The 22,983-nt window shown below is 40.2% G+C and overlaps 1 protein-coding gene across 1 annotated transcript; it reads right to left on the bottom strand.

Moving 5' to 3' along the window:
* Positions 1 to 1,069: 1,069 nt before the first annotated feature.
* Positions 1,070 to 22,935, bottom strand: AP4S1 (adaptor related protein complex 4 subunit sigma 1). Its single transcript, XM_058807782.1, has 7 exons — positions 22,879 to 22,935; positions 17,573 to 17,718; positions 15,709 to 15,909; positions 14,231 to 14,317; positions 13,338 to 13,406; positions 10,263 to 10,274; positions 1,070 to 1,789 (listed from the first exon to the last, which is right to left on the bottom strand). Exons 3-7 carry the CDS (start codon positions 15,844 to 15,846, stop codon positions 1,661 to 1,663), a joined length of 435 nt encoding a protein of 144 aa, XP_058663765.1. The 5' UTR covers positions 15,847 to 15,909; positions 17,573 to 17,718; positions 22,879 to 22,935; the 3' UTR covers positions 1,070 to 1,660.
* Between the last annotated feature and the right edge of the window lie 48 nt (positions 22,936 to 22,983).

Here is a 22,983-nt window from a genome sequence, read left to right as displayed (position 1 = left end):
AGGTTTTGGTGCTCTTCAGTGAGCCCATGTGATTTGAGACTATAGTTCTTTATTGCACTGGAATAAAATCTGGGTCAGATGATACAGCTGATTCAGCTTTACTTGAGCTGGACTGGCTTTCTTGGTGTTAGCACGTGATGTTTATTGAAAGAAGAGTAGCTTACAGTAAGATAAAGCAATATATGGTTTTGAAGATTTTAAAGTAGTTGATACAAAAAAAAAAAATAATCTATTGTGGTTGAATCTATGTAATAAGTTTTGCTTTGTTGTCTTTGGTAACAACTTCTTCTCAGGCCACTGCTGAGAGGTGCTTGCCGAAAGATTCTGCCTTGCCCACACGCATCAGGCTGGTGCCAGATTTCTTTCCATGGCATTGTTTGTAGGACTTTACAGCATTGTTTTTTAGATTTTCCCTAATGCAGAATTGGAGGGGGAATATCCACCGTCCTGCCCACTCCTGTGCCTGACGTGCTTCAGACAAACACCTGTGTCTAGGTTCATGCAACTCTGCTCCAGTCCCAACATCATGTTGTTTTCATAAACATGTTGCTGTGTGAAAGCCCTGTGGATTATTCTCAGACACAACACTCTTTGCTCCTTAGACCCTGGTTTCTGAGTGGTGTTTATGTGACCAGTGTGTGCTTTCACACAGAATACGCTTGTTCTGTACCAGGCTGTATGTAGGGTTGGGCTGGAGGTTAAGAAGGAGGAGGCAGATAACAGTTCTACAAAGGTAAGTGTGGAAGTAAGCTGAGATTGCCAACTGCCCCCAACTGACGGAGTAGTGTGCAGTGTGAATCAGCATGCTGGATGCCTGGGAATGCAACTGAGCGTGGCTGCAGCTTCCTGCTCAAGAAAGGAGACTTCATTTGGTACCTACCTGGTCCTGAGAACTTACATGTCTTGTATTACTCATCTTCTGTAAGAGTTTTAATCTTGATGCATGGATAGCATATACAAGAGGAAAAAAAAAGTACACTGGTGTGCCAAAATGGACAAGATTTTGTGTAATTTATGAAGCCAACATGACAGAAGAGCATTAAACTTCTGATTTTAATTCTCTTTTATTAATATTATAATATTTAAGTGCTAAATAAGTTACAACTTGCAGAGTATGCAGAAATACTTAATACATCTGTACTTTTCTTTCTGTGTCCATGACTTGAATGGCAAAGGGAGGGAAACCAGCTTTTTGATGAAGGATGGATATAGTCCAAAAGTAGGCATAAAAGTCACAGAACTATTATTAACAGTAAATTTGTATGAAAATAAATCAAGTTGGTGATTAGGGAAGGACTGAAGCTCAGTGTGAGTTTGTATTTCTATGTATTTTGTCTTCTAGGTCTGGCATGATACTACATAATTCAAAGGGATACCTAGTCAGTCATGGTAAGTTGCCATTTTTTCATCCTCAAAATGTTTAATAATTACTGACCATTCTAGGAAGATTTCTGCTGGGTCAGTGAAGCTGCATCTCAATGCATCCACGTGTTTAGCTGTATCTTTCCCATAGGGTACACAGAGTATAAAAGAAATGGAAAATATTTTCCAATTAATTTCAATGTTGCATGAGTCAGTCTTGCAACAGCAGAAAACTGCTGTGGGCACATTCTTGATGCTTTTGCCATCTTTTGTAAAACTGAGTCACTGTTGCATCTTCCTACCCTTCTGCCACTTTGTCAAGCACAAACAGAGGGGCGAGAATTCTGTTCCGGTTTGTTTCCACAATGCAACCATTTAGCACCATTTCATCCAAAATGATGTGCACTCTGTCCAAATTGAACATGATCTGGAAACATTTCAAGTTAAGTGTATTTTGAACAACGTGAAGATAATTCAGAAAAAAATCTCAGGCTCCTAAGTCTTCAATGAAAATTAACAAAAATCAGTATTTCTTAATTTATTCTAGTTTATTTAACATTATTTTAATAAAGCTAAGGAAACAGTTCAACTGATGCTTTTTTCTGATCACAGAGTGGTCAGAATCAGAGAAGTTGAAGCCCCAGCAGTATCCTGTCCTGGAATATAGCACTAATACATAGTGGCAAAAACCAGGTCAACTTACACTTAGATGTAGGTGGTTAATTTTACTGTCTGCCTGACACGTGTTGTCTAGATATGAAATGTTATCAAGGGGTCACAACCTTCTACGTGAAGATGCAAAAATTCTACATTCCTCCAAGGAAGGTAATTAGCAAGTTCTTAAGCACTAGATTCTCAAAATTTCCTTGCCCTGAATAACTAACAGTATTTGATCTGCTTGGACATAGCTTAATAGGAGTATGCTGATTCATAAAGTTGACTCATTGATCTAGCAGTAAATCTCATAAAGAAGAGGAAAAGTAAATAAATAAGCACATCGGTCCATAAGCACATCTGCCTTTCCCTAACTTTATCTAACAGCATCTGTGTCAAAAAAAACCAAACTATGACAGGCCTTCCAGGGGTATGAAGTGGGCAGTCATGACACATGAGTGTCCAGCACATCCACTGAACAACTGCCAAGGGTTATGCTGTGAAAAAAATATTGGGATGTTGCCATTTATCACCAGAACCTGAAATGGAAATGGGCACAGCAAAGCAGCCTGCTGGCTGCATCTGTTATGCCTCACTGACATACATGCACAGAGCATGAATAACCCTTTATCTGGCTTGCTCTCCACCTGTTGCTACTCTTTACATGTGTTCTATGCTGAGCACAACAGCTCTGCATTGCCTTCATTTTGTACCTTCTAAACCTTGCCATGTACTGAGGACTGCTGCAGTGGAGCCAGCAAGACTTTGTACAGTAACTGCTAAATACATCTCTCAACACTTCCCCCTCCTTTGAAGAGTCTCTTGAGTGTCTTCTCTCCCATTCTGCTACTTATGACACTGTGAATTGAACTCAAAAAGACAGCCTGGTTTTGTTCTAGTATTTCTATTTATGTTAGTGGTTTTCCCTGCTAATCAGTGGAGTAGCGAGAATCACGTTTTTGAAATCATGAAGAATTTCCTCTGCTCTCTGTGGTAAATATCAGTCTTATTTTTTGAACACAACTCAGGCATTGAAGAAGACTGCTGTCTCCTGGTTGCCAGTGGCTCAGACAGTGGCAGTCAGCTGTACTGCTCTGCTGAAGAGCTGGAGCAGTGTGAGTACTGAACTGCAAATGACAACAGCTCAGGAGCCAGGTATCTATGTATTTGTTCCTCCTTGCTGTGGATGCTCTGGGCTGAACTTGGTGCTACTACTTGGTGTGTTTGTGCAGAAGGGGAAGCAATTGCAGCACTGCTCCAGCAGCAAGTGCTCTGCTGACCAAGAGCACAGCATGTCTAAGTATGTGTAGCAGCACAATTCAGGTCTCCAGATAACTCTTCTACTAATTACTGTTAGGTGAGAAACTACAGCTCTCAGCAGGGTCTTGGGGATGGCCATGGTTCATCAGCTTCCAATCTGCTGACCTAAACTTAACTACCTAATTTAATTCTAAATAATTTTTTAAATAGCAGACTTCTTCCTGAATCTGACCATAGGCCTGCATTGTTTCTAAAAATCGTGTCTTTTGATACTGAGGAGCAGTGCTGTCCTTACAACTTCAAACAGTCATGATTTTTGTGGCACCAAAGACAGGTGGTAACTTTACTTGGCTTGGCAGTTTAAAGATTGAACCAAATTTCTTGCTGTGATAAACTTATTGAGTAAATCAGCCTTTACAGAAATATTTTAATCTGAGAAATTAGGATTTCTTTATTACAGTAATGTGAGAATTTTTAGAAAGACAGCTGTTTTGCTGCTTAGTTGACCTCTAGCACTGCTCTGCACTGGGCTACAGGATCTGTTAAGGAAATTAGATAACATTCCATTCAGTTTCTGTTAGTGAGAAAGCCAACTCCTCCTGGCTTTTAATATTTACACTTTACCACTGATTCACACTGCCCCAGTTCCCATGGCAGAGCCCAGATATTCCTCTTCCTCTAACAGTTCCAAAAATCTAAAACCCAAACAACTTGATCAACCAAGATCAGTGACGATGCAGCAACCTGCCACCCCCATCTTATTATTTTGCTTTATCCCATTTAAGAAAGCATTTAAATCACATTTTAAATGACATTTTGTCATCACTGTTTATTCCCCTGCTGTATTTCCAGAAGAGCCAATACCACGTCAAAGGAAAACTGTACCCATGCAAAGAATCTTGGAGCTGGTTCACTCAGACCCAAAGTGGTTCAATGAGATGACAATTTCCCTGCAGGCCTTTCCAGGTTATTTCCAAATGGGCTTACTCCATTGCAGAAAAGTGGCATGACTTCTGTCCATCTCTAATATGGTAGTCTCACAGTCATCATTCCAGAAATAGTAATTTCATCTGCTGTTTGAATGGGGATACTAATACTATTCTGGAAAGATCTATCAACTTGATTTTGGAAGGTCCCAAAGCATTTAACCTTTACCCTCAACCTAACATTCCACCTCCCTTCACCACAGTGTTCTTGGCAAACAACTGAATTGCACAGGGAGCAACTCTGTCTTTTCCCCTTCCTGTGAGTTTCACCTATGCTTTATAGTTACATCTTGCCCAACACAGCTCAGCCATTCATGTCTGTATGCCCTGCCCAGGGAGGGATATGTATTTGATCCTTAGCAAGGCTCATCCTCCCCACCTGTTAACTTGTTTGGCAAGTGACCCCAAATTTCAGGGTTTAAAGCCCTGAAGTCATAATCCACACCCAACTGAAAGCAGCCAAGCAAACCAGTTTGAGCAGCTGGCAACAGGAAAAAGCTGTATTTGGGGTTTGCACTGCCATGTGCTCCACCCAGAGCTGTCATTTAAGGTGCTGCTTCCAGTAAGAATCCTGGCTGCCCACAAATGGAGCACTAAGGGACTTTCACTAGATCCAGGCAGAGGAGAACAGGACTTTTTAAAACAAGAATGCAGAGGAAAACATGTTAATCTCTACATGCCAGCCTGGGCCAAGGTGAGTCCCCCCTGGCTCTGGCTTCCCAGTTTCTGGCAATGCTGCAGCAAGCTGCATACCAAGCAGTAGAAGTAAATGGTACCTACACAACTGGCATTTTAAATGTTACACTGGCTTTTGGTAACTTAGAGTTCCCCTTCTCAAAGACATTAATGTACTTTCTATTATCCCTTTTACGGCAAATGCATACTAAGAGGAAGTACCTGTGACACAAGTATTGTGTATATTGACAGCTGAACAGGGAAGAGGGGAATGAAAGAAGGGGAAAAGGCACAGCTAGGACTTGCATGTAATAAATAACTTCTTCCTAGGGAGGCATTTTAAGAGACCTCAGGGTTTTACAGACAAGTAATTGAAGGGTGTGTCCACACTTTAAGGGATGATGAAGTGCACCTTGTGATCACAGACCACACCCAGGAGCACAAACAAAGCTTTCTAGATAACAGTACAGGTACATATGGGGCAGAGGGTTTGCTACTGAATATACAGCACTACAAACCCTTGATTTCCATAATGTACATTCATCTTCAACTAGAGATTAGTTGGAGTTGCTTCTTTATTTAGTCTAGACTCACACATTCTGACTTATTTTTGCCAATGTTCACCTTCAATAACTTTTAGCCTTTCTAATGGGGAGGCATGTTTAAGGCACTGAAACTCATTAAATGCTTTCTTGACTATTTCTTCCTCAAATGACTACACTGATATTAAATAGGAGACAAAGGTGCCTTCAATTCTGTGAAATTCTAGAACAACTAAGCTATTTTTAAGCGAGTCTTATAGGCTTCCATTTTACCCACTTATGTTACAGTGCAAACTGATGTGCATCCTTATAAATTCAGAGAATGAATTCATCATTCAATTTTCACACTCCTTAAGTGCACTGTATTCTCAGTGTTATCCCACGGGGAACTGAAGAATAGTTGATTCACATGAAGTGTTCCCTGTATCAAAGCTTCTTATCTATCCTAGGAGGAGCAGCAGCAGCTAGTTGCAATAGAATGTAATGGCTTTTTTGGATCAAAACAACATTCTTCAGATGCTTAGTCCTAGAGCACTCTGTCACCCCCTCCCTTCCCACAAGGGGAGCATAAGTATATGTTTCTCTAGAAGTTAATAATGTCTTCAACTGCTTTCACCAGTTCAGGCAATAGAAAAGTTACCTTTAGTAATTTTAGAAACTGTCATACTTACCAGTGTTTTGTTCCTTATAAAGCTGCTGTCCTAACACGTGTTTTTATGGTCTCTTTTGTCGTCATCATAGCAAGAAAGTAGTTCCTACCCCACCCAAGCTGGAGTTTTAGTACTTCAGAAAACCCTGCCCACTTATTTTATAGACAAAGTGAGGCTTATCCAGTGCTATTAACACATTAGGGCATAACACCCCAAGGACAATTTCAGTACTTGTTCATTCAGCTGGCCCAACAATGCTGCTTACTGGTATTTTAAAAACAATCCAATGTCATTCCAGCCTAGGTACTTGTAAGTGTGCAACTGACTCTCAAAATGAAAAGAGACATCATAAAATGGCTAAGTGGTTCACAATTCACACATGAAAGCTTCTATAAAAAGCTGTCTGTTCTCAAGTACTTAGCCAATAGATAATCTGTGTTCATTTTTGCAGAATACAGGAGAGAACTGTGCAATTGTTCATGCATTGTTTAGCATCATACCTGCCTATGTCACACACACCAACATGATGTGTAAATCTTGTTGGGAAGGATTCAGATCTGCCCCAGTCCCTGCCTTGTGCCCAAGGCACCCTTCCTGACATCTGGCTCCAGACAGACCATGACATGAGTTATAGTGTGGATGCCCTGGATGAATTCAGGTGTGGACCTAAATGAAAGCTGGAGTTCTGCCCCTGCTGGAGCTGCATTGCCAGGAATACTGGGGTAATGCACTATGTCTGGGAGCTGCAAGAAGCAGTGCACGGGCTGCAGGCTTGGTGTGGGCTCCAGGGACATCTCAATTGTGTGATAGGCTCAGTCTTTGGATTTAACTGGGCTTTTCTCTGTGCATGGCTGAATAGCCTTAGTAATTATGGTCTATTTTAAATGGGTTTTGAGTTCATGTAATTTCCTGCTATTTTTTTCATGTTAGTAAACACTACTGGCAATATAAAATAGTCACTATCACATTTAAAATAAACTTCCTATGGATCTGTACACAAAAATAATAGCAGGGAGTCAGGAAATTATGAGTCTCCTGCAAGATACTCTGTAAACAAAGACTCTGTAAATAGTACTTGGTGTTCACTGTTGCAGACCTCAGAGGACACCTTCTCCAGCAGATATTTTGCATCCAAGCTAACTGCACTGAGCACAAGAGTTAGTGTGAGACCATTTGGCAAAGGCAATGGTTTAATCGCAGGTGAGAACATTTTCTTTCACATTATGAAAGGCAGGTTGATGGTTTATTTCTTGCACTGCAATAATAGCTAAAGGCACTTGCCCACATTGTTCTTCTGGGTCAGCTATTCAAGCTGTTGTCAAAAATAAATAGTCCTGAACAATCCACTTCATCTTAGTTACACCTCTGCTTTACATTTAATAAGGGAGGGTATCTCATTTGGACTATTTTAGGTAGCTTTTTAACTTAAGAATTAAGCTCTTCCTAAGTGGGAGGATTATTTTGTACATATATAAAAGTAAGATGTTTTATTGTAAAGTTGTTCCTGAAATGTATATCAAAAAAGTGCACTTCTGAATGCTAAAGCTACATACTTTGTGCATATGTCATATGTGTTAAGGAGAGATGTATCAGACATGAGCTTTTCAAGTATTTTTCCACTATGACCAAGTAAGTTAGAAATACACACTCCTATTTTCTAAAGATTTATATTCAGATCATCATGCAGATGAGACCCATGTAGATCAATTTCTGCAGGAATCATTTAGACATGGTATTGCACCCATTTCCAACATTAGTGTTGGCATATAATGCAACAGCTTCTCCAAACAGTGCAGACTAAGGACAGGGTGCCATCCACAGGGATCTGGACAAGCTCCAGGAGTGGGACCATGGGAACCTCATGAGGTTTAACAAGGCCCAGTGTTGGTGCTGCAACCCTGCCCAGAGGGACTTGGGGGTGCTGCTGGCTGAGAGGCTGCACATGAGGCACCATGGGCACTGCCAGCCCAGAGAGCCAAACGTGTCCTGGGCTGCAGCCAGAGCAGCGTGGGCAGCAGGGCCAGGGAGGGGATTCTGCCCCTCTGCTCTGCTCTGCTGAGAGCCACTGCAGGGCTGCACCAGCTCTGCGTGCCAGCACAGGAGGGACAGGGAGCTGCTGCAGTGACTCCAGAGGAGGGACACCAAGATGATTAGAAGGGTGGAACATCTCTCCTATGAGGAAAGACTGAGAGAATTTGGATTATTCAGCCTAGAAACAAGACTTAGGAGTGACTTAATTGGGGCATTCCAGTATCTGAAGAGGAGCCTTATAAGAAAGCTGGAGAGGGATGTTTTACCAGGATGTTTACCAGGGATGTTTACTAATGATAGGACAAGGGGGAAATGGCTCTGAGCTGAAAGAGAGCAGATGTAGATTAGATATTAAGAGAAAAATCTTTACTGTGAAGGTGGTGAGGGACTACCCCAGGTTTCCTAGAGAAGTTGCAGATGTCTCATCCCTGGAGGTGTTCAAGACCCAGGGTGGACGGAACTCTGAGCAACCTGGTCTAATGGAAAGTGTCCCTTCCCTTGGCAAAGGGGTTGGAACTAGATGACATTTCAAGTCTCTTGCAGCCCAAACCATTCCATGATATGCAGCAGCATTTTTCAGCTATTAAATGGGCTAGTGGGAGTAGCTCAAAAGTGTAGAGCTGTTGGTAGGAAATTGCTGAGCAGAGGCAGCAGCAGAATTCAGAATAGTCAGTAGACCAAATGACTCAGATAATCAGGCAACTGCATAATCAAAGTACACTACATGGAAACAGTGGATTCTTTTTATGTGTAATTACTAAATAGGTCAGATCAGTCTCTAATTTGGCAAAGCTCATATACATGAACACATAGCTCAGGATTAGAACTAACTGAATACAAAAATTGTATTTCTACAATCGCTCACACACCTTAAATGTCCCTTCACACTGGAATATCATTACTGTTCTTTCATAGTATCAGTGAATTTAAGGGGATTTTACTAACACCACAGCATTTTCTAAATTTCAGGAAGGAAACCTGAATAATATGTGTGAATGTATGTACAAACATACATACATACACACATATATATGTATGTGTGTGTGTATATATATAGTCAGCAAATGAGGCAGAGTTACAGCATGTAGCAAGCTTTAAAATATTTTCAAAAGTGAAATTAATTCTTTCCTGTTGTTTTTTGTTTTGTTTTTTCCTTTTTCAGTAAAGAAGTAAGAACAAGAAAAATTACAGACTTTTTCTATGTTCTTCATAAGTGGTAATTCATAAATAAACTAAATAACTTGACAGTACTTAATTGCAAGATGGCAACTGTATTTCAGGTGTGTAACTGAAACTCCTTCTACCAGCAGATCTGCATTTAACCAGCAACAAATATAAGCATAAGAACTGCTGGAGTAGAGTCATCACACAGTGCAATTGGAAGGACTGAGAAGGAAGACTGTGCTACATTCTCCTGGTTTAATTTTTCCAGTATTGTGTTTTATTTACTTGTTATTTGTGTTTAATTGTTCAGGACTGTATTTTAGTATTTGTATTTGGGTGAGTTTTAAATCATATTTTAATTAATACCCTGCAAAACGTAAGCATGAAAATATAGCAGTGTAAGGGTAGGAGTGGGAAAAGAAGTTAACACCTGGTTTCCTGAATATTCTCCTCCCACGTTTTTCCCTCCTTCCAAACATACAGACAGTAAAACTCACTTCTTGCTTTCATGAAGTAAGATCAAACTGCAAACATAATCTTACAAATAGTGCTGCTATTTGGCCCAAGACACAGCTGTGACATTCAGTTATTACAGTAATTTCAATATCTATTTTATTGTAACTCAAAGTGAAACCTTAAACTACTGAAGCCTCAAAGTTCCCCATGAATTTAACTTTTCATGTATTTAGCTCTCTCAAAGCAAGCTCTCTGTGTCTTACTTTAAATGGAACCAGGCTTATTTTAATGATGGAGGATTTAAATAGGTGAACATCACCTATGCTTTCCGAAAGGTGCCAAAATGGTGCTACTTACTCCAAGTGCAGAACTGGTGAACATCTGTATTGACTTGAGTGACAGTCAGTGCTATGAAGACAGTATGAACTGGAACATACACCAAAAAGTGATAACAAATGGATTTCTGATACTGAAAAGGATACATCTAATTCACTCTGCAAGGAAAAGAGACAGCCATTGGTTATGTTTTGATCTCTTATCTCAGATGATCTCATCTCATAATCATTAAACATAACACATCCCTTCAAAGGATAAAGAAAGTCTTCAAAACAATGACAGAAAATTTTATAGTGATTCAGATTTCTGTTCTGGACTGGACAATGACAAGGTCTTTCCTGCATCACTGCTTTGCTTTACATGTGTTATCTGTCTCTGTAATCAAAGCTAATGTTTTACTTTAAAAAACTCACTGAGGTCACCTACAAGTAACAATTTGAATATAGGCAGTGCCATCTGAGTGAGTGGGTGGAAAACCAGCAGCTCTAATCATGGCAGTTCCAGCCCTATATTCTCTCTTCCTCCTTCTGCAAAACCAGGACATTAATGCCAAGTTTACACATTTAAAGTAGTTACTGCACCTCATTTCAACAGCAAAATCTAGACACTGTATATTCCCATGGCTGTGGTAGTGGCTGCATATATTAGGAAAGGCAAGACAACTCCAAGCTTTGGACCCTTAGCACTTCTAAGTATTCTCCAGCCCCAGCAACACAATTCTTCATATAGTCATAATTTCCCTTTTATTTTTGGATTCACCCCAAGCAGTATTACTCACTTAACCAAAATGTCTGAGTTAGAAGCCCTCATGGTCTCTGTGCAGTCAGCAGCAGAGATGGGGACCTTCCCCAGTTGACTCGGCACACTTGAGGCATGACTCACCTTCTCGAGATACTCATCGGTCTCCACTGCCAGTAAAGGGAGCTCAGGATGACCAGAGTTCTAACTTAGGTGCCTCAGTGAAATAGCTAAACTTAGAAAGAATTAATCACAGCCTTAGCACTTAAGATCTTGCTGAGTTGGGTGGAGATTCCCCAGTCTCTAAAAGAGGGAATCTTTACCTACTACTGAGAGAATTGAGTTTGACAATGTGGTTTTCATTCATGGTATAAACCTGGTTTTAAGGCAGAGTAAAGCTGGTAAGGTTTTACTGGTAAAATTGCTATTACTTCTGTGGTCTAAAGATGATCTAAACTGGACTAGTTCTAGTCTACAGGCCTCTGCTGAATAACTCTGCCATTCTTCAATCAGAAGTTTTTAATGCATCACAGAAATTGCATTTTAAGGGCCTGATCAGTTTAAGTTTTCGCAGCAGTAAAAAGTAGTTGGAGACATTGAAATTCTGACCAGTATGCAGAAATTTTCTTGGGTAGCCATATAAAAGTGAAGGGGACTCAGAATTACATCTCACAAGCCACTTTGAAAGCTTTCCCCCTAATTCCATTAATGTTTGTTCTCATATCTGAATTCAAGCTCTGTAAACTCCATTAGATAGAGTACATGAGAATGTTTAAAGCTCTCAAGTCTAAAAATAATAGATGACAAAATGTCCTTCTAGAGTGGGACACGTTCTCTCCTTTCCCAGAGTTCTGTCTCCATTGCCATCATCATAATTTGGGATTCTGCTAAAATTCTGCAAATCCTAAACAGTAATTTGTAAAAGTACAGATTTATCCTTTCCTGCTCTGTGGTTACTGCGAGAAACCCCACCTAGAATTACAGCCCTTGTCTTTGTGCTCTGCCATTTATTGTGTTACATGATATTAAAACCAGAACCATCAAATGGCATGAGATTTCTTTTAGCACTCCCCTTTTAGGTTCCTCTGTGTCAAACCCAAAAGGATATGGAAAATTAAAAAAAACCCCTCTGGTATGATGAACTCAGCACACTTCCAGCAGCTATCAGTGGTTGGGTTATATGTGTGTTCAAAGGATTATATATATACTACATTTGTATGTATAAGAACTACATCTATTTTTGCTCTGCTTTAATTGATAACATTTGAGAGGTGGTTGGCAACTATTAACTCAATCAGACAAATAAGACTAAATTTTATTGTGCATTCCTGTGCTGCTGAGATCTAATCCCATTCCTAGTCACCACTGCTTAGTCTGGGACTACAGTCAGCAATTTTAAGAGAAATTCTGAGCTCAGTGCAGTCAGAGAGGGATGTAATATACTTAGTGCCAGCAGTCTCCATGGCTGGGGCAACGTCGGTTGAGATAACAGCCTAAAGCATCTAAAGAGTGAAGGGAGCAGATGACTTTGTCAAGCACGTCCTTGAATTCACAGAGGGAGCTCTGCCATGCCTGCTACAGTACTAGAACTGGGAAAGCAGCTATAGAACCTGCATACTGATATTTTGTATGTACAGTTACCAGTATAGTACCCTCAAGTACATGGACTACAGAGGAAACTATCCAGTCCTCTTGTCTGAGAGGGATATCCAACACATTTCAGCAGAGGATAACTGAAACTGTGCCAAGTATGATTCCAGTCATTTTTTTTTGGTAACAAGATTATTACAAACCCTATATTAAATAGAAAATGTTCCAACCAGAATTACAATGCTGCATTTTCAGACTTTGTAAAACAAGCAAGCAAAAAAATCTCACCACCAAAAGGAAGAGTGTCATTTTAAATGGAGCCATGTCTGATGTTGAATCCTTAACAAAATTACTATCTCTATAATAGTTGTTTTATCAGATATCCACTGTTGCCTGACAACAATATGGGGAGTACAAGTACAGACTGGTTTTTGAGGTTTCTTTTGCTCCATTCCTCTGATCTTATTCAGTGAGAGTGATGTCAGTTCCCTGCTTCATGCTTACACCATCTTAATAATGAATGAAGTTCATTTGGGGAATATAATGCTATAAAGTGCATAAGAACTGCAAAGTATACTCACTTTATTTCTTTAAAACTTATAAAATGCCCATGGCTAACTTAAGAGTATATGACCCAAAGAAACCCCATAAAACCCATAAACCCTTTTCTAACAGAAATATTTCTGGTATTCCTTATCTGATAATTTATAACCCATGTATACTTTCACTTCTCTGAAAAATCAGCTCATACTGCCTTTCCCTACAGTGATAATATTTATCAAAATTCTAAAATATTAAATATTTTTCTCCTTTGATTTATTCTCTGAAATTACACTTCCACCAAGTTTTGAAAGAGAAAAAATGTTTCGTAACAGATTCAGTGTCTCACTCACCACTCTGCTGAAGTATTTGTCCAAAACTTCCACAAAATTATGAATTAGTTCATATACTGCCATCTCATTCTGAAATTAAAACCAATAGAATATTAAATCAACATCTACAAAATGTACTAGTATTCTTTGTGTTAATTCAGTTTGTGGTGAATGAAAAGCCATTAGGCAATAGAGCAAGCTCAGGCCATGTAGTCAGCCAGCTGAGGTGCTGAGAGCTGGGCACCCCTGGGCAGTGCTCAGGGCAGGAGCTCTGGGCTGGCCACACAGAGCAGCTCTGAACAGCCAATGGATTCTCCCACTGGGTGCTGCCACCCCCTGCAGCCCTTGTCCCACCCTCTCCCAGCTCAGCTCTATGGACACACACTGCTAACTAGGTTAAGCTTACCCATGCTGAAGTCACACCAGCCAGCTGCAGCACAGAGCCAGCCTCTGCTGGGCAATTTCTGTAGCAAAGCCCAAATAATTTGTCCCAAATTGCCTGCCATGATAACCCTGACTTGAAGATACTGTGGTAGGCAGCAGCTACCTTCCACACCACCCTGTTAAGGTTTCCAACGTTAAGTGCTGAATTAATTTCTGAATTAATTTTTGAGTCATCAATGCAAACACTAAGACTCCCAGGTGCAACCTGAACATATGAAATAGCAGTACTTGTCAGGTTTCAGATACCTTTTTTTTTAATTTCCCTTTTTGAAAAGTAAAATAAATCAACATCTTTATATCTGACAGTACAGGAACTTTTTCTTTAGGACATTAAAAGAGAGAATTTTTTACATTGACTCTTTGAAATTCTCTAATTGCAATTGAAAAATTCCATACTGGATGAAGACTTGAGTTCTAGGCTGTGATAATCACTATGAATGTTAAGTGCAAGAGAGTATATAATTTCTTACCTCTGTCTGGTCGATGCCAACAACTATGAAAAGGGCTGCATACTGTCGGTACACCAGCTTGAAGTCCTTATACTCAACAAAAGAGCACTAGGCAGAAGCAAAATCAGTCAAATACAGCAGCTGCCATTTAAGCATACAACAGTATAAAGCACATTGCTCAAAGGACCTGAGCTTTAGGTTCGTAAGACCCACAGTGAACATGGATTTGCCAAGATTCATCGATTTTAACTTGAAAGAAATTTAGCACGGTAACTGTTACACCACACTTTTCATCTGCTGACAGAAAGCATGCCACCACTTTTTAAATGGAGAAACTGAAACATGAAGAACTTAAGTGACTTGTTTGGTGGTATAAAGGCATCCAGTACTTTCCCACAATTTTCATTTGCAAGCCCTTTCAAAAAGAGACCTAAAGGTAATTTTCCTATTTAAAAAAGTATCGATATTTTAATGTAAAAATTAAAAATACTAGACTTCCAGACCCAGCGGGGAATGAACATGTTTCCCCGCGGGAGGGAGCCAGGAGATGGCGCCGTTTCCCGCCGCTGGAGGAGCTGCCGCCGCCTTTTCTCTCCGTGTCGTTTCGCTCGGGGCCCGAAATGGCAGCGGCAGCGCCGGCAGCTCCTCCTGCGCTGCAGCTGCGCTCGGAAATGCCCCGGCGGGAGCAGCACGAAGATATTCCTTTCTTTAGCCACTATCAAAGCTGCCAACTAAGCGGCTTGTAAGAACTGCTATTTTGATTGAGGTTTGCTAGAATGAAGTATGTGAGGAGTGCTGTGCAAGGACACACAACATTAAGGAAAAGTAAAGAAGCTGACTTCAGAACTGAAACCAATAAACTTCATTCACTGTCCAAGTCCCATACTTCTTCTCTAATTAAAGTCAATGTGCCAAAGTTTGGTGCTTTTCTTAAAGAACCACTGATTTAATTAAAGAGAGCACTGAAAATCTCAACTTTCATCCAAAAAAATTTTCAACTTCTATGTTTTCTTTCTTACAGAACACGTAAACACTTCTTTTGAATAAAGAAGTCTAATACAGAGGCCTAAAAATTTGTGTTTCCAAACTCTCCTGTGCTTTAGATAATGTTTTCATAATTTGGGATCCTCTCCCCTAAATTTAAACTCGGAGCTGTCAGTACTCTGCCCTCCACCTCCAGGCAAAACTGTAATATCTCAGTAAAACCAGCAATAATACTAATAAAAATGAGTTTGTCATGACTTCTGAGCTTCTTCAAACAAAGAAGAGGAATCTTCATGACAGTGATACACACGACTCCAAAATCTCTGAAAGCTCAGAAAAACATATTTATTCAATACAGAATAACAGTTCAACTGACTGAACCCACAATCTAGAAACTCAATCTTTTATATTGTGGGTACAAATGAGATAATGACCTGTGATAGACACTGATAGGTTTCAGAATTATCAATAGGAAAGGTGTGAGATGTGGATAAAATAAAACCTACAAAACCTACCTCATCCTTTGAACGAGAGAGACAGTTTTTGATTACTTCAGCTTCCAGCACTGTCCGTTTATTAACTTCTACATGCTCATAATACCTGGACAGTCTTGTTTGACCTTGTTTGTTAACCATAAGAAAAAATTTTATCATTTCTTTTTTGTTGATTTTAGTGGTAGATTTCAATTTTGGGTGCAGGAATCAGGAGAAGTATTTCTGGGAGTAGAAAAAAAAAAAAGTAGTAATACATAGGAATAAAGACTTTCTAAAAGCTATCCACCCCAGGTATGCATATACTTATGACCGAGTTTCTTGCCAAAATACACAACATTGAAAAAAAAAATCTCAAATCTTTGCACACATGGAAAAACTCCCTTTCTTCCCACACAACTATTCACAAACTATCTAAAAAATAACAGCTTTCACATTAGAAATTTGCACATTTCAATCAAATTAATTTTTTATAGGATTTGGGAAATTGGAGGAGCAAACAATTACTTCTACTGATCATTTTCTTCTTGCATGCTAACTGGTTTGCAAATATCAGAAATTTGCTCAGTACCAAACCAGACTAATGCACTTCCTAAGAGCAAAATTTGCCCATAAGCACTTTTTCCCCTCCCCAACTTGTATTTAACAATTACATTCTTCCCATTGACACATCAAATTGAATGGAGAGATGACAAAGGGAAATGCATGGGCAACAACATATGGTCATTTCTTTAATGCAGAATGAGAATATTTGGGTATCTGCAGTATCAATATATATCTTGAGCTATTATATCGCTCCTGGATATATATAACTATATATATCCAGGAACTATTGAAATCCATCTTCTCTTGTCGGATTTCTCACCCTGATGCAAAAGGTAAATTCTGCACTTAATGAAAACTAAGTGTGGATCTTCAATAGCTGAAGAGAAATTGGTTCACATTAATTACTCAAAAGAGCTTTATCTCAATATAAATAAATATTGATCCACCCAACACCACTGAAATATAGCTTTAAAATATACCACATGCAACATACAATGAAAAAGAGCATTAAAAAGAGCACAGCATATGTCAGAATCTGCTTGCTAAACAGCTGACATCTCTGATGTTTTGAAAAGCATGAAAATAGAGTAAGCTGCAGATGTAATTTTTTGAAATAGAAGATCTGGGTTATTTTCTTTAATGCCTGAGAACAATCACTGTAATGTTTTCCATCTGACTTTCTATTTGCATCCCAGATTTATTGGCCCAAATAATCTTGAGGTTTGTGCACTGGAAATAAAACAACTACTGCAATAATTATTCCTTTTTTTCCCGTTCTGAAGAGTTGGTCCTTACCTGGTGCACCTTAGGTCTCACAGCTTCTGTGACAAAGTTTAAACAGAAAAAAACTATCAGGAATCCACAATCTATATACAGTGTAGCTCTTTCAGTAAAAACAGTGTATCTTAATGCAGATAAACAATAGGAGAAAAAATACAAGGCAAGCTCCATAGGAGCTGCATCATATTACCAGCAACTTGAATAAACTGGCTATACACCATCCATGGGTGACAAATCTTTCATGACAGTGATGCAACAAGTCCCAATGTATTGTGTTGACATTAATTAGTGCTTACTTGTGATTCACAGTGGTCACTGTTTTCTGAAAAAGCCACCTCTTTTGCCATCACTTGGATCTCAGGAAAGTGACCTTTTTTTTTCTCAGTGTACTGTGGTTTACTCTATTTACAAAGAAGTTTAGATTTCCACATGTAATTTCAAATGTATTTTTACTAATTCAAGTTGATACTGAGAATTCATTCTTGAGTGACACATAGCTCAGGATCAGTCCTCAAGATAGCACAGTCTATTTGGAGTCATGACAGTCTCAGAACTTTCTCACCTCCTCCAGGCACGTGAAGCCTCCCAGGATCACACTCCTGCTCTGTCACTCCCCCAGCAGAGTTGTGGATGCTGGTCACTGCTGCTGCTGTGGCACACGGGGCTTGTGCACTGCACCCAGGGCTTCTGAATCAGCACAGTTTGGCTCTGAGAAACAATGAACCAGGTCATTGAGATAAAAAATGGCCCAGACAGAAATATATGATGGGACCTTCACTGTTGGAGGCAAGCAGACTGACATTGATGACTAAATGGGAGACTACCATCTACTATCTTTGCTGTGTTTAGTATATGGCTCTTTTTCCCCCCACATTCTATTTTGAAGTTAGAGTTGCAATAAGATGTATTACTATTTTAAAGCATAAAGTTAAAATACTAAGATAATGTAGTCAGTTTTTGATAAAAACCTTCCAAGAAGGACAAGAATGAACAACTCCTTCCAGCTCAGAACGAAGCCCCCTAGCAAGAACCAACCTCATGACAGAAGGAACCCAAAACTTTAAAGCTGCTTAAAAAGGGGCATGAAAGAGAAACAATCTCAGAAATGCTGCTCCTTGTTTTAAGCAAGCTCAGACACAGGAGACCAACTGAAAAAGACGTCTGTCCATGCTAAACAGATAACAACAGGGGCGTAGACAGCTTTTCTTTTTTCATCTGAGTTTTACACTTCATCTCTGTGTTCGGCGCTGCTGAAACAGGAATTAGTGGTTCTCTGTTTCAATCCAAACTATTTTAATAATTTAGTCATAAATGGTACCAAGGGCTTGAGAAAAGGAGGACAGGGAGAACAGTACAACTACTCCAGGAGCACTGATTGTACTTTGAGTTACTGTTAAGCAATACATAACAGCAAAACATATGACAAATTCATATGTATGATCCTACTGCAGGATTGGCCCCTAATCCTAATTATTCCTTTATTAACCTAATCTTTGTACATGCTTAATCCCTTCCTGATGTTATGACTATTTTATCTGCATGTATCCTTATGAATGGCCAGGATTGTTTTACAGATGAAAATATTAAGACCAGACTGTTGTTTTTAGAATCTGCACAAATGCTCTTATCCAGAATAGATTAAAAAAAAGAAAAAAACTAATAAGGTTGAAGCAGAGGTAGAACCATAGTAGCCCTCAAAAGTGTTAACTGTAATATTCATAGGATTGGAAAACATAATCAACAACTTTTGAATCTGTAGCAAAGAGGTCCACTCTTTGTGTAGCCATTTCTTTATCTTCCTACCAGTCTCAAAGATAGGCTTCAAGATTTCAACCAGAAATTTTGTTCATATAAATGGCAGCACAATCACACAGTTTTGTGCAGAAAAAGAGGAACAAATTAACAAGTTCAAATAATAACTTTATAAAAATTTACAAAAAAAGTATGCAAGCATAGCTGACTTTGAGAATAATGCTAGTGTTAAGAACATCTTAAGGGGTTTCTTTATTTCCTTTAGAACTAATTCTGAAAAAAACCCACTTGTAGTAGTAAAAGCATCTGCTTGTACAATTTAGGCAAAAGGGAAATAACTGAGTTTTGTTTCTAACAAACAAAATTTATTTCTTCTCTTTTCATCTTGGTTTCAAATACAGAAAACACATTAAAATTAATTTTGCTTATATAGGATGTACAGAAACCAGTGAAGTAAACAAACAAAAAGCATATCTGTGTATGTTGATGGGTAAAGAAACCCCATTCCACCAACTTCTTTGTATTTGAGAAGCTACCTTTTATGATCAAAAATCAGTAGTCTGCTTAAAAAGCCAGCCACCTTTCCTCTGGTAGAAGTCTTACACGCTTTTCTGAGCATTCTCACGCACATGTCTGCGTGTACCCACGCACACACACACAGATTACCATGCTTTTATGCATGCAGAATCATATGGTTCAGGGGAATTGGTGACAAGATGCAAGCCTTTCATATCTCTGCCATTATTTTGCTCATTTTAGTAATGAAAAGACATTACTATCTGAAGGCTGTTTGTCAGAAATGAATAGGCTCTCTCATTCCAGGTCACTGGACAACTATCTGCATCACAAATGTGCTTAGGAACCAAAGAGTGGAAGAGACTACCGAGGTCCTGATGGACTGTCAAGTCCAACTCTCTCCATCCCAGTCAGCCATGCATTAGAAACTTTGTTCAGAACAGCCAGTGGGATATGCTGCCTTGCATGTCCTGCATACCCAATCTACAAAACACCTATGGAACTCTAGCACAGAATGAAGATTCCCTATAAACAAAAACCTCAGAAGGTATGGCTTGGGGAAGATGTAACAAGTCTGGAAACTGCAAACTTTCCTTCAAAAGAAATTACTTTCTGGAGTGACTATGTAGCACTCTCCTTTACTTCCCCTACGAAATATCCTGTCAAGATAATTTGGCATGCATGCAGATGACATACAGTTTTTCTACTGAGATTCAAATATGAGCTGTTACAGTGTGTTAGATCTCACCCTCATTAAAGCATCTCTTGCAGATAAGTATCGATGAGAGAAAATTCATATCATGATTGGCCTGTGTGATTCACACTGCCAGGCTGACATGGTTCAGGAGCTGCTTCCAGGACGTGTCAGCTCTGCAGGCTGCACAACCACATCAGACACCTCCAAGTAACTTGTCCCTGTTTGAGTGACACTCCTTTTCAGATAACAGCTGAGACCTCACAGAGAGGCAAAGCCTGCAATACCTGTTCTGCAGATAAAAAGATATTAAGTCTCCCAGGAGGCCATCCCAGCTGATTCTACATGCAGTAATAGAAAGTATATTTTAAATACAATTTTAATTATTCCTCTGGTATAGATACAAGCACTGAATTTAGTTTGTCACAGATTTCGCCAATATTTATACATAATCTGACACATAAATTATAAAAAAAGAAACACAACCTAAGTTTGAATTGTACTTGCAGTACAGCTGCAATTCAAATTAAGACGTGTCTCTCAAACAAAAACCACTCCAGTCAACGTCCACAGATTTAGAAGTATTTTAGTTATTTCAGTCTAAGAAAGGTTTGCAACATTCTAGGGCTCTTAGCTAGAATGTAAGAGATAAAATCTCACAAAGAAGAAATGGCATGACTACATATTTTCAGAACTGCTTCACCAAGAATTAAAAATAAATGTTAGATAGAACTATAGGCAAATAATGTACTTCTCTGTCCAACTCCAAGCAAGCTGATTTTCCGGATGCAGAAATCTAGTGGCACTTTATGTGTGTATGAAAGTAGAATCATAGGATATTCTGAGTTAGAAGGGACTGGCAAAGATCACTGAGTCCAGCTCCTGGCCCTGCACAGAAAGTCCCGAGTCACATCCTGTGCCCAAGGGTATTGTCCAAAAGCTTCCTGAACTCTGTCACTCACCCAGCTTAGTGCTGTGACCACTGCCCTGGGGAGCCTGTTCTGGTGCCCAACCACCCTCTGGGTGAAGAACCTTTTCCTGATATCCCACCTAAGCCTCCCCTGGCTTCAGGCCACCCTCTCAGGTCCCTCAGGACCTGTCACTGGGCCCCACAGAGCAGAGCTCAGTGCCTGCTGCTCCTCTTCCCCTCACAAGGAAGCTGTAACTGCAGTGAGGTGCCCCTCAGTCTCATCCAGGCTGAACAGACCAAGTGACCTCAGCTGCTCCCCATATGCCTTCCCCTCCATGCCCTTCACCAAGTGTAGAATAAAATCAGTTAAACTGGTATTAAAGCATTAATGAAAATTTAAAAGTGGCTAAATGATACAGGCATGAAGCACAAGGAGGTGTAGCAAAAGTAACAAGTATTTTTTATATTTTTCGTTATTGACCTTCCTATAGATTTATTGCACAAAGCCATGTAGCAAATGAAGACCACATACAGAATCAGAACCCTTGGTCTTTCTACTTTTGTTCTGTCAGTGAACAAGGCTTTAATAAAACTACCTATTATTTTAAATTTACCAGTAAGAGTAATTTTTGTAGTCTAGTTTATTACTCTGCCCATAACAATTCATCAAAAAGATGAAACAAGTATGTCTGCATGGCTTTAAAATAAAATACTGTGTTCAGTTTCAGGACAGGGATTTTTTAAAAAAGCAACCTTAATTATCTAGGGAAGTCAAGAGAGGAAGGAAAGAACAAAAATGTTTTCCTTTGCTGTTGTCAAAATGCTGGCTGAATATAGTAACAAAATTAAACTGCAATAATTCCTGTATACTCAGGAATGAGCAATGTCCTGAACAACCGCAGCTAAACAAAATGTTAAACTAGTTATGAGTTAAGTCTCAGTTTTTAGTAATGACTAGGTAACTGTCAGTAGACAATAAAAAGAAAGCTGAGGTGGAAAGGAGCTGGACTTAGATTGCCTAATCAGTATGGAATCAGGAAAAATGGACAATGACATTTTAGTAGGAAATGATTTAATGGAGAAGAAAGGAAGGACGGGATGAACTAACTGAACCATCAATACACACCTAAAGAGAGATTGGTAATGAAAGGAAACACCAGTACTAAGACAAACAGTGCTTTTTTCCAGTAATTAACAGAATTCCAGGTCTGTCAAGAATCGACCTTTTTTAGGAAACTACCCATGTAGTGAATGAGTACAGCATGTAAAAATTTTGAAGCGAGGCAAAACCAAAGACCTACTTTATTAAAATGGATGACCTATGGATCATTTGAAATGGGATGTGATGATAATTTTAAGTATTACATTTCAGAGTGGTATTTTGCAATCAAGGCAGTTTCACCATATTCAAACTACAGCCTCCAATACTGCATTGCTATCACTGATAAAACTGAGCCAGGTAAAATAGACCAGCAATTTCTTGCAAAAGCATCCTCACGTGGAGGAGTTTTGAATAGCGACCATGGTGCACTCCTCCTCCTCAAGGGGGGAATGCATCATACACACACGAAGATGACCAGAGATTAGCCAGCTTCCAGAAACATAGCATAAATTTAATGTATCTATTCTAAACCACCTCCTTGTAGGGCAAACTCAGCGCACCATTAAACCGCGCAGAGTCTCAAACACTGAAGTGCTGGGCCCGCGCTGCGCTGCCTGCGCGTCTCTTTAGGCCGCAGGCCCCGGCCTGGCCGCATTCCCGCCGGCTCTTCCAGGCGTTGGGCACTCCCGAGCGGCGGGGCGAACCGAGCCTCGCCGCCATTTCCGACTGCCACCCGGGGCACAGAGGAACCCGCGGGCCGGGTCCCGCGCCCCAGCCCCGACACCGACCGGCCCGCGGCCGGCGCAGGAGGAGCCGGGGCCGCCCCGCCGCAGGAAGCTCCGGGCGCCGCCGCCTCCCCGGGCCCGTCCCGCTCCCCCCGCGCGCGGCGCTCACCTCCCTCCCGCGCAGGCGCGTGGGGCGGCGCAGGCGGCGGCGGAGGCCAGGCCGCGGTTTCCCGGCAGGCGCCGCTCGCTCCCCGCCCGGCCGGGTGGGAGGGTG

The sequence above is a fragment of the Ammospiza caudacuta genome, chromosome 6 (genome assembly GCF_027887145.1).
Source record: "Ammospiza caudacuta isolate bAmmCau1 chromosome 6, bAmmCau1.pri, whole genome shotgun sequence".
Taxonomy (NCBI): Eukaryota; Metazoa; Chordata; class Aves; order Passeriformes; family Passerellidae; genus Ammospiza; species Ammospiza caudacuta.
The sequence above is the reverse complement of the archived record's forward strand: the minus strand, read 5'-3'. Positions and strand labels throughout refer to the sequence as shown.